The sequence below is a fragment of the Triticum urartu genome, chromosome 7A (genome assembly GCF_056163025.1).
Source record: "Triticum urartu cultivar PI428250 chromosome 7A, HENAU_Tu73, whole genome shotgun sequence".
NCBI lineage: Eukaryota > Viridiplantae > Streptophyta > Magnoliopsida > Poales > Poaceae > Triticum > Triticum urartu.
In genome coordinates, this window is record NC_141879.1 from 719,296,392 (window position 1) to 719,308,774 (window position 12,383).

At 46.0% G+C, this 12,383-nt stretch overlaps 1 protein-coding gene across 1 annotated transcript; it reads left to right on the top strand.

Moving 5' to 3' along the window:
- The first annotated feature begins 4,936 nt into the window (after positions 1-4,936).
- LOC147962184 (pentatricopeptide repeat-containing protein At4g15720-like) lies at positions 4,937-10,057 on the top strand. The gene is given in 4 exon segments (XM_087534077.1): positions 4,937-5,135; positions 9,115-9,582; positions 9,585-9,714; positions 9,802-10,057. Coding segments are annotated over 4 exon segments (1,053 nt in total).
- Positions 10,058-12,383: the final 2,326 nt, after the last annotated feature.

A 12,383-nucleotide genomic window follows, 5' to 3' on the forward strand; every position in this document is an offset into this window, starting at 1 on the left:
TCCGGCGGCAGGAGGGAGAGGGACCGAAGGCGAAACCAGGATTTCACAAAGCCTAGGGCTAAAACTAACTGACTAAATATAATGTTAAATATCACACACATCAATGTGCGTTATAAGTATGCCACAAAATCACATTCAAAACAAAATATAAATTCATTATTTTCACGAGAGGAAATTCCATAAAACAAATAGTCTAACAAAGTGCATCATTTCAAACATGGTTTGGTACCAAATTAGTGAAGACTTGCTTAATTCAAGGCCACTGTTTCTTCACCAGCAATAGTAGAAGGACCTGAATCTGCAAACATAAAATCAAGAATTTCAAATCAAGACATTGGACATAGACTAAATCAATTGTTCATATGAAAGTTTGCAAAAAAAAAAGAACATATTATACCATTAACACGAAGTCCTAAAGATTCAATTGTACGGGTCCTCTTCTTCATCTTGTATTCTAATTTGCTGACAACAAATGAAATAAAATTGACCAAGTAAATATATAACTCGCTGGGTTTGGCCGATAAAGGAATTAGGGAAAACAAAATTAGATGATACAGGATTACAGGTTACACATTACAGATTACCTGTGCGGCACAGTGTGCGTTGCGTGGCCTCAGTGTGTGCACTGCAGTTCAGAATCAGGTGGAGAAGATCAGAAGAACAAGAGGCGGACGGATTGTCACTTGTAGGACGCTGGACCCGGCGGCCGGCGCAGCGGATCGCCAGTAGCCGGTTGAGGAGGGCGGCGGCGCAGCGCTTGGGTTTCTCTGTTGCCGCGATCAGGCGAGGGATGTTTTTCTCTTTCTTGATTGACTTGATGACTTGATTGACGAACGACCAGGCCACAGATCAGAGATCGAAGGGTCAATCGAAGGGTCGATCAATTGAGTTGACGATTGATTGAGTTGCGCTAATGGGCTTGTACATGAGTACGTGAAGCCTGGGGTTGGGCTTCTATGTATCCCATATTCTGATTTTTTTTCCTACTATGCATATAGATGCTAGTTGGGCCACGCCTGGAGCTACAGCCCCAGTTGCCCCTGGCCCAATTTCGCCCCTGGGGGACCCTGTTCCTCCGCTCTATAGTTAGATTTGGATTTGTAGGTTGTGTGTGCGTCGTTGGGGTGGTGGGAGCGGCGCCCAGACAAATAAATCTGCCTCAACTTCACTCCCATACCGATGGTATCCTTCATGGCGGTGTCTCGGAGTTGATGGCATCCTGTATTTGCCGTTCCTTCAGATCGGCGGCGTTAGGGTTCATGGATGGTGTCAATGAGGCGGCGGCGGCGACTCCATCAGGTGTATCTCTCTTTCTGCTCTGTCCCCATTGCTGCGGCGTTGTCTCCGACGTCATGGCGGAGCAGGGAGGTTTTGTCATGCAGGAGTACGTGCAGACGGTTATCTACGCGAGTGACAGTTGGAAGATGGTGCATCTTGTGCTGGGTCTGCGGTTGGAGGCTGACAGTTCTGTTTTCCTTCTCCGACGCCGTAGTCCCGCGGGGGTGTCAGTTCTGAAGTTCGATGGCGTGTCCGGGGACACGTTGCCCCGGTCTGATTCTTTCAACGGCAATGGTTTTGCTTCAGGCAAACTACTTTGGAGGTCCGTAAAGCTGGTGGTCAGCGATGGAGTCGCGTCGAGTTCGGATCAAGAGGTGATCTATCTCATTTTCCTTAGTGGAGAGGGACATGCGATGGTTTTTTGGATAGGATTATCCTATCTTTTCAGTTGTGTAATGTCAATGTTTACGTGGCTTGTAAGTAAATCTTTATTTTATTAATAAGACATGTATTACTAAAAAAAAATAGGCCATGTACAAATAGTTTAACGAACCACGGTTGTAAGGGATAACCGAGCTGATGTGGCAAGCGAATTAACTAGGACCGGACCGGACCGGACGTCACCGCCGCAATATGGCTTTCTTTTCCTTGGCAGATCAGGGGTCCACCAGAGCCGTGCGTGGAAGTTTCCCTCGATTCGGTTTTGTCTTAATCTGTCAGTGGGTCAAGTAACTACTTCCTCTGTTTTATAATATACTTGTTGTGGTATCAGTTTACATTGTAGGAGTATCATTCAAGTTAATAAACTTCGTCATGATTCTCAACATCTGAGACCTAGTTTCTTTTGGCAGATCGGAAGTCCGTGGCAGCATTCTTTTGTAGAAACAAACTTTCCCCATCATGTCCCCCGTAAAGAGGAAAATTTCCCCATCACACTCTTTCTCGCAGCGTTGCATCTCATGCTGACATTCCCGCCACCCCCACCATCTTGTGGCACGACGACCGTACTCTCCGTACCGCCGTCTCAGTGCTTACAGCAGGGCCGCCCCGTCGTGGTGGCCATCATCGCCGAGCCTAACCTTGCAGTACCTAGCCTCTTTGTTGCAGCAGTTACCGTCTCCGTCGCAGTAGCGCGCTCCTCTCTGCACACAATCGCTGATAAAGCTGGTAGCACCTATATGCCGTCAACAATGGCAGCATGGCCATGGCTGCTTGTAGCATAGTCGTCGCTGCTTGCAGCACCACTGTCAATGGTGACAACAACGCTCGATCGGTTGTCATTGTAGTCTCGCTGGTCATCATTTGTAGTACTTCTCAGTTGAGGTCGAATAACTGTCATGTGCCCGTCCTAGCCTTCGGCATTGCATCTCTCAGCACCAACGGGAGCTCGTCGCAACATCCGCCCCTCCTGTGTGCGTGCTTCCTAGCAGCATCCACTAGTGCAGAACCGGGCTGTAGCACCGGTTCGTAAGGACCTTTAGTGTTGGTTCTGTAACCAGCACTAAAGGGTGGGGACTAAAGGTCCCCCCTTTTAGTACAGGTTCAGCACGAACCGCCGCTAAAGGGCCACCCACGTGGCACGAGCCAGCGTTGGGGGCGGGGAGACCTTTAATACCGGTTGGTAATGTTAGAAGGGAGAGAGAGGGATTGGTGGAATAGTTCGTTGTATTGCTTGAGCCTCGTGGGCATATATATAGGAATACATGATCTACTTGGAGTACAAGGCAAGCCAGAATATTTCCTAGTCTAACCTATATTTCCTAATATAATCGTGTTACTCAACATGTTAGAAGGGAGAGAGAGGGATTGGTGAAATAGTTTGTTGTATTGCTTGAGCCCGATGGGCATATATATAGGAGTACATGATCTACTTGGAGTACAAGGCAAGCCAAAATATTTCCTAGTCTAACCTATGTTTCCTAATACAATCGTGTTACTCAACATCCCCCAGCAGTCACAACGGTAGCGATGCAGACGGTGAGACTGGAGAAGAATCCGAAGGCAAGCCGACGGACACCCCCCCCCCCCCCCACAGTCGTAACGGTCGACGCATCGCGGAGACGTGGCTGGAGTGGCAACCAACGAGGTTACTCAAGCAAGGCGGTAGCCCTTTGTGTCGTTCGTCAAGGTAGCCGAGAGCATGGGTGGTGGAGCCGTGGTCGAGGTAGCCGTGCGAAGAATGCCATGGTCAATGTCGAGTCGGAATAGCCGGTGTCGAGGAAGTCGCCGCGGAGCCGCGGGCACAAGGGGGCACCGAGTTAGGCATGGGCGCAGTGGTGTCGAAGTAGTGGTGCGCCGGGGAGAAAGTGATGTTGACGATGCGTCGCATCGGGTGTGCCAAACCAAGGGACACGTCGTAGATGAAGGCACGCTCCGGTGTTGCTAGCACCGAGCATGCGTAGACGGATGAAGACGAAGTTGACGAAGCGTCGACCAGGCTTGCCAGGCCCGGGTACACATCGTGGATGAAGGCACGCATCGGTGTTGCCAGCACCGAGCATGCGTAGACGAGGGACCTGCACGAGCTGTACGCCATGTCGGAGAAGTCGGAGGGGCCAGCAGAGAAGAACTCGGCGACGATTGCGGCGTCCATCAGCTTGGGGCCGATGTCACCAATGGTGGTCGGAGTAGATGACGGCGACGCTGGCGACGGGCTGGTGCTTGGACAAAGACGAAGGGGGTGGACGGGCGGCGGCGGCGGCCAAAGAAGAGGAGCGGCGGCGGCCTGACGGCGGCGGCGGCTAGGTTAGGAGTGCGGCGGCGGTGCTCGAAGTAGGTGAAGAACTCTGACAGTGTGACGAAGACCGGCGCGGACGATGGCGTTCCCGCGCCAAGATAGACGGTGCAGCGCATACCACGGGAGGTCGACGCGCGGTGACGGCGAAGCGGACCGCGGGCCACGGCGCTACGGCCCGAAGGGGTGACGCAGCGGCAGCAGGCGGGTCGGGGCGACGGCGGGAAGACCTCTGGGCGGCGGCGGGGACTGCGGGCCGCGACGCTGCGTCCCGAAGGGGCGACACAACAGTGGTTCACGAGTCGGTGCAACCGCGGGGACGACCTCGGGGCGGCGACGGGGACCGCGTATCGCGACACTACGGCCCGAAGGGGCGACGCATCGACGACGCACGAGTCGATGCAGCCGCGAGGAGAACCACGGGGTGGCGGCCCGACGGGGCGACGCAGCGGCGGCCTGATGCTCGATCGGTGGAGAGGCGCGCTGAACTCGAGGACGATCTTCACAGGACCTGCGAAGGCGCGCGTCACCGACGGGCCAAGTCGGCCGCGTGGCGTAGATGAGGTGGATTGCGGCGGCGAGCGGGTGATCAAGCCGATCGCGCGTGAGGTCGGGGACGCCGCTCGGTGGAGGTGTGGTGGCGGCGGAGTCCAAGATGAAGCCGGCGACGACGGACGGCGTGGGACGTCGTGCGGATGAGCTTGTCAGCACTGGCACCCGGGCTGCCAAAGCAACGCTGGCGCCCGGGCAGTGAGGCCCGAGTGACCAACAGAGCAGAGGCGTCCGAGTTGAGACAGCCGACGAGCCTGACACAGCCGTCCCGACGCAGCAGAGGATGAGGCCGGCGAGGTAGACCGTCGAGCCGCCGTGCAGACGCGGCGGAGGCCGGTGATGTGGATCAATGGGCGGGCCGGCGCGCGAGCGATGGCTATGATTGGCCGTCGCATGGCGCTAGGCCGCCGGGTCGGGGCGATGCAGGTGTCCCGGTCGGAGCAGGGCGGTGACGGCCGGCGCAGGGCGACGGGCGGACCGACGCGCGGACGGCGGCTGGCCCTGACGGGCCGCCTCGGCGCGCGTGGCCGCCGGGTCAAAGAAGAGGCCGGCTGGTCGCGCAGGGATCGGAGTAGATGCGCTCGGGGTCGACGACGGCGGTGGGCGACGCAAACCGATCAAGAATAGATCGGAAAATCAAAAAGAAACCGTGCGATCAAGATGACCGGCAGGAGAGAGAAAACCCCAGAGCAAGGCTCGGGGAAAAGACTCTCTAGGGCAGCCGGCCAACACGGCCGGCGAACGAACCCTAGGTACGGGCGGCGCGGCCCCTGACGGCGGTCATGGAAGCCGACCAACCCGGGGGCGGCGCGCGGGTGCGGAAGCGGCGGCGGCTAGGGTTTGAATCGTGATTAGGCTGATACCATGTTAGAAGGGAGAGAGAGGGATTGGTGCAATAGTTCGTTGTATTGCTTGAGCCTCGTGGGCATATATATAGGAGTACATGATCTACTTGGAGCACAAGGCAAACGAGAATATTTCCTAGTTTAACCTATGTTTCCTAATACAATCGTGTTACTCAACAGATAACACCAACCGGTACTACAAGGTTTGAGTGGTTTTGGGTTCAGGATTTCTTTTTTCTTTAATTTTGTGTTTTCCATTTAATTTTTTTCTTTTGCTGGTATTTTACGATACTGCATATTGTACATGTTATGCATATATATAAATAGAATTTCTCGTAGAACCGATCATATATATATATCATCGAATGTTTCGCACCACCATTCACACATACACATGTATGTGTGTATATATATATATATATATATAACACACAATTTCTCCTACATGAAGGCATTACTGCGGTAGCGGGTAATGAAATTCTCCGTGGCCTCTATGACATGGTCGACCAAAAATCCCACTATTTTCTCTGCAATTGCTCGTACGTGATCCGTTGGTAGGATCTTGTCCCACACCTCATCAAACTTTTAAGAAGTAGATCAATATGCATGTATTAGTTGTTTTGTGTAATTAAATATCGATAATTATGTAAATATTATGAATAGTGTTCTAGCAAACGTACCTATAGTTGTTTATCAGATGTGCTACTTCGTGTGGTGCTACTTTGTGTGCGTGTGCGTGTTAACTTGTGTTAACTTTGTGTGCGTGTGTGAAAGCCTTTTTCAGCAAAGCTAAGTCATTTCCCAAGGGAGCCCCAAGGAAAACATAATCATGTTGCTAACACCATGGAGCAAGAAATAATCATGATATATCTCGTACACTATTTAGACAAATCATACTACTTTTTGTAGAGATAATCTAAAAATATTCAACTGGTCAATATTACAAATTACCAAACTTTGTATTTATAGACACTCGTGCATGTTAGACATTGCATACACACTAGAATCATCTATTTATTTGCATCTAAACTTTGTCGGTCTTGACCTTAGCAATATCTATCAAGCTGCTTGATTGATACACTATAAAACACTCTACCTGGTTCTCTTGATATTTTGGAATACAATGGGAAAGGATACATACAAATACAAAATAATCATTAAATGTGTATTTTATTTCTCGAATACTGTGCTAGTATGAATTGCTCGAATTTATGATGAAATCCATTCTGACGAAAAAAAACCTTTCTTAGGCATATTTTTTTGAAAATGACGCGTTTCACATGGCACTAAAAATGTATTTCTAATGATAAATATTTGAAATGTACACATTTTTTATAATAATAATAGATAAGTTTGTTTACATTCTTAATGTTGATAGTTACTCCTAAAAATAGTATTAATATAGTACGTCAAAAGCAATATACATTTGATGAAAAGATAGTTAGGTAGTAGAAATGTTCAGTATAAATAGATGATTACATATTATTGGACCGGTGAAAGTGTGAACTACAACATCTGAGTAAAATTTGTATCACACTCCAATTTTGTCACCATCGGCTGGATGTTAGTGCAGTCAGATACCGAGATGCCGCTTCACGAGGTCGACGTGTGACGAAAATCCAACAAACAGGATTGAGTGTGGTGGATTAATCTTTAATTTAATGGGCTTAAGTCATGTGTGATAGACCAGCAGGTGCACAAATGTGCGTGAATTATGAGTTATGTGCCCATCCTTAGGTTTTGTCTAACTGCTGAGCTGTAATGAATCAAATGTTCACACTTTTTGTCTGAATCTTACATACAGTTCGTTTTATTTCTCATTTATTGTTGCCAATTTATCCCTAGTGCCGATCTTTGATCGCCTCTTCTAGGTGACTTGTCCTAATTACTTTCTAGAGCCATCTAATCATTCCGCTCATGCTAGATTCCTCTCAGTTGAACCTATAAAATTCCACCGTAAAAGGTGCTTGATCACTTTGATGAACTAGCACAAAATCCTTAGGAGGGCTAGTATTGGCTCAGAGATGAACAACAAACGGGATGAAAATTTAATTATGTAACCATGTTTTAATTTCATGAGTTTAATATACAAATTATTTATGAAATTACACAAACATTAAAAAAATACTTTCAATCTTACAAACATTTTTAGACACATTAATAGTTTTCTTAATTGCATGAAACACTTCATAAAACTAGATTAAAAAATTGAAAACCCCATGAACACCTTTTGTTCATTTCATGAATGTTTTTTAAGATGTGTATTTAGTTTTTTTAATATGTGAAAAAAATTAAACTATATGAAATATATTTTTAGAAGCACATGAGATACTTAACACATGGATTTTTTTTATAACACACGAGAATTTTGTATTTATGTTAATATGTATAAATTAGGGAGATAAATATATTTTTTGGAATTTCTTTGTGACAACATGTGAGATTTATTAAAAGCAATTAAAAAGTAGACTTTTTAACGGGTCGCGCCCGAAGACTGGCCCAACTGACTCCGTTGGAAGCGACGCGGGGTAAGCACTCCATGGCGGCGGCGCGCTCACCTCTGGGGCCAGTCCTCCATCTGGCGCTTAAAGTAGCTGCATAGCCACTACTATGACCCTGCTTGTATGTCCGGCGCTCAATGGCCCTACATCGCCACACCTCTGAGGTGCCGCTATGCCCTCCGGCAATCAACCTCGCTGCGTCGCCATGCGTCCGATGCCGCTCCATCATCCGGCGGGCAGCATGCTCAGCTCCTCATTCATCTGAAGCCCCACCCACTATCCCTCGTAGCCTCCCGATGTTCTCCATCCCCAGCTCCAAGCACAACACACGACCTAAAAAACTACAACCTACATACAATTCTATCGAAACTATTTTGGTTTTGGAACAATAGCGACTCTATCGATATCACACATTCCTTTTGAATTATTTATTAACGCATATCCAGCGGTTGCCCGCTAAGAAAAGTTGTTAACACAACTATCTATGATGGTGAAGACGATGAGGAAGAATACAAATTTGAAGATGTAGGGACATGAAGTTTGTCGAGAAGAAGGTGAAGAGCTGGTATGTGTGATTCAGCGTCTCCTATGTTCCACAACATAACCTAACGACACACAATGGAAGAAAATATTTGAGAGCAAATGCATGATGAATGGCAAGGCATGCAAATTAGTGATTGATAGTTGCAGCTACGAGAATCTCATCTCCCAGAAGTTGGTAAACCATTTAAAGCTTGAGACTCATGATCATCCAAACCCCTGCATTATTGGGTGGTTCAATAAAGGAGTGAATATGAGGATCACAAAACAATACAACACTAAAGTTGAAGGAACTACTTTGACGTGTTGTGCTAGATATCACTCTAGAGGAGGAGATAGGGACGATATGGAAGCAGGAGTTCAATGCAAAACTCCTAGAGCACAAGATCTAGTACAAGATCTTAGATACGAACGACAAGTTCTATTATAGGTAGTGGGTACATATTCCAGTTAAAAACTAGAGGGGAGGACCTCTATTTATATGGCTTTGGAAAGTCATCACATACTTCTACTTATAGCTAGAACATTCTAGAAAATATTATTTTTGATTCACCATTCTACTCACAGCTACTTATAACTAGAGAACTCTAGAAATAACAGGTAGGATAAAGAAAAGAAAAGAAATACTACACTAGAGTGGAAGTATCTAGAAGTAGCCAAACAGATCTAGCATGTGATTTCCTTTTTTTTCTCATCTATTGTTCCTCATCAATCTCCCTCCTCCGTGACATGTCTCACAACGGTGTGCCCCCGAATGCCTTCACCTTCTCGACAGCCGCCAGCTCGTGCGCACACCTTGCCGATGCCAGACTTGGGCGGAAAGTGCATGCTCGTGCTGAGGTCGAGGGATACATGTCTGACACCTTCATTGCCGCCGTACTCATTGACATGTATGGCAAGAATGGAAAAGTGGAGGATGCATGTGCATTCTTTGACGGAATGGCTGCTCCGGCAAGGAATGAGGTGTCATGGGGCTCGATGTTGTCTATATACGCACATAATGCACTTGTGTGCGAGGCCATCCAACTTTTCAACGAGTTCATAACCAAAAGCAATTTCATGATGCCCAACCACTTCACATTATCAAGCGTTGTGAATGCGTGTGCCGGCATTGGGTGGCTTTGAGCTGGCAATCTGTGCATGGAACAATCCTTTGGTTTGGGCACATATGCGATATCATGATTGTTGTAGCTTTGGTTGACATGTACTCCAAGTGTGGATTCTACGAGTACTCGAGAAAGTTGTTTGACAGGATTGAGCATCCGTTAAATATGAGTCCGTGAGGCATAAAGAAAGATCATGGGTGCAGCTGGATCTAGATAAAGGACATACCCTTTGTGTTCTACGTCAGATTGGTATCGCCACTGGTGCAAGGCCAGGTTAACAGAGTCTTTGATGCTCATGAAGAGGATGGAGAAGACGGGAAAGGTGAGATGGTTGGAGTGCAAAATGAGTTGTTGGCATTGGGGTTTGGTTTGCTAGTTATTCCCAATGGGATGACCATTAGGGTGACGAAGAACCTGAGGAAGTGTTGCGACTACCACGACGCCTTCAAGCTTATAAGTGGCATTGTGGAGTGCGAGTTTTTTTGTAAGGGGTCTGAATAGGTTCCATCACTTCAAGATGGGGTCATGTTCGTGCAATGACTACTGGTGATCCAAGGCGGAAACCAAAGTGACTGTCAATTTTGTGATACAGAAGCAAAACAACATTGGCAATTCCTCTTCATAAAGATACTTAGGTGACACGATACGAGAGCATCCATGTGCTTGTAGAAACTTACCCAATTATTGCGTTGAGTTTCCTATTAAATATAATCAACTTAGATGGATCAATCTTCCATTCATCGATGAATATTTGTCGTTGACTGAAAAATAACATGCAAAATGTCTTACATGGATGAATGGAGCACTAATGCATGGTAATCAGATGAGATTTTAAAGGTAATCACCAATTATGAAGTGTAGTATGTTTCTAACTGTTTGGTCATCTTGCACAAGTTTCCTGGGGGAAATGCTGAAATCCAACCAGCTAGAGCTTTTTTTTGATAAGAATTTCTCAGTTTTCAAATAGATATACTTCACAAGAAAGCCAAAGGGCAATATCAAGATGTTGGGGCGCACAACAGATCTTGACAAAATATTGTTTGCATATGGCTGAACTATTCGGTGATCCCTGTATTTGTACTTCAACTTATCTCCCTTAACATTGATGCTATTTGGTCTTCTTGTTATGATTGGCAGAATGAGCATTGATTACTTCAATTTTCTGGACAAATATCAAGGCGCATCTGTTTGATTGGGTGATGATGCTGACACAATCGACGTTGCAATTCTCGCAAAGCATAGCAATGTTTGTGGAGTCATCTCTTTATCAGTTACTTTTTTCTGCTAGTTCACAACTCTGCTGTTAGATTTTTTTCGTGTATGTGCAAAAATCTGGCGAGGAAATAATTCCTATGTTTCTTTTTGATACACCCAAGTAGTCCAACTTTATTCTTTATGGTTATGTGTATATGCAATAGCTATCAGCTACAGACCATATCATCATGGTGTAATCGGCAAGTGATGAATGCGATTTTTTTAGCCTAGTTCATTCTATTTAATCTGAAATAATGTGTATATTCTCTTTAGCTGCTACTGAATTATCGAATTTTCGTGTAGCATTTTCCGTGTCATCGTATATTTCACAGCTTAGTTCCATGCATTATATATTTCACAGCTTAGTTCCGTGCATTAAATTTCTTTGCCTCTGTGGCTTGCTATGTGCCATATCAGTTGCTATGCTTGTATTAGGGGATATTTGAATAATTTTAGATATGCGCATAAACAACTGAAAATACTGTTTCGTTCATGTGACTTTCAACATGGTTTGACTGGTTAAACTATGCTTATTTTGTCAATAAATCTGTTTGCTTTTAAAGTAATTATGTTGCCAAAAATTGCTGAATATTCAAACATATTTAGATGGAACCAAGATCATTCACCTAAGATTATCCATATAGTATTTATTCACCGTGATCATCCAGTGTCGTATACATTGCTGAAGTTCAAGAACATGATTTTTTGGCCTGTGGCAGCTTAACTTTATCGGTTGACTCCACTCGCCGCAAAAAATATATCTTTTGTTCGTGAAAAGAACCAAATTTATTATGAAAATATTTCAAAGTACAAACCACATCAAACATAATTATAATTACAATGGAGGTCAATAGACCATTGAACGGCTACTCTTGCCTCTGACTTCCGATCGGGCTGAAGAAACCAGTTCCCAGACGTTACTCTTGACGAACTTTAACAGTAACTTGATCCACTGACAAAGACAAAACCGAATCAGGGAAACTTGCAGCCACGGCTCCGATGGATCTCTGAAGAAAAGAAAACCAGATTGCGGATGTTAATCCTGCGCGGAGACGTCGGGTCCGGTCCGGTCCGGTCCTAGTTAATTCGCTTGCCACATCAGCTCGGTTATCCCTTGCAACCGTGGTTCGTTAAACTACTTCTACATGGCCTAGCTAGTTGCATGGACGCACCAATGGCGGCACTGGTTGTACATGATGATTCATCACGTCACGCCCACGTGCATACAGAGCCAACACACACGTACGTAGACGCAATAACAACTTGTTCACCGTGGCATTAAATTAAAATAGCACTGGTTTCCAGGTCACGACCCTACTAATTTAATTACCTGTTTGGTGTGTTGCATGTTTCACACTTTTGATAATCTTCGTTTTTAACTACGCAGCTGCTCCATGTATGATGATTAACCACCCACAGCCACTTGCATGCATACTTTATGTATACTTCATCCATTCCAAAATATTTGTCTTTCCAGAAATTTCAACAGACTACATACAGAGCAAAACGAGTGAATCTACACTCTAAAATATGTCTATAATATATTTATATGTGGTAGTCCATTTGGAATATC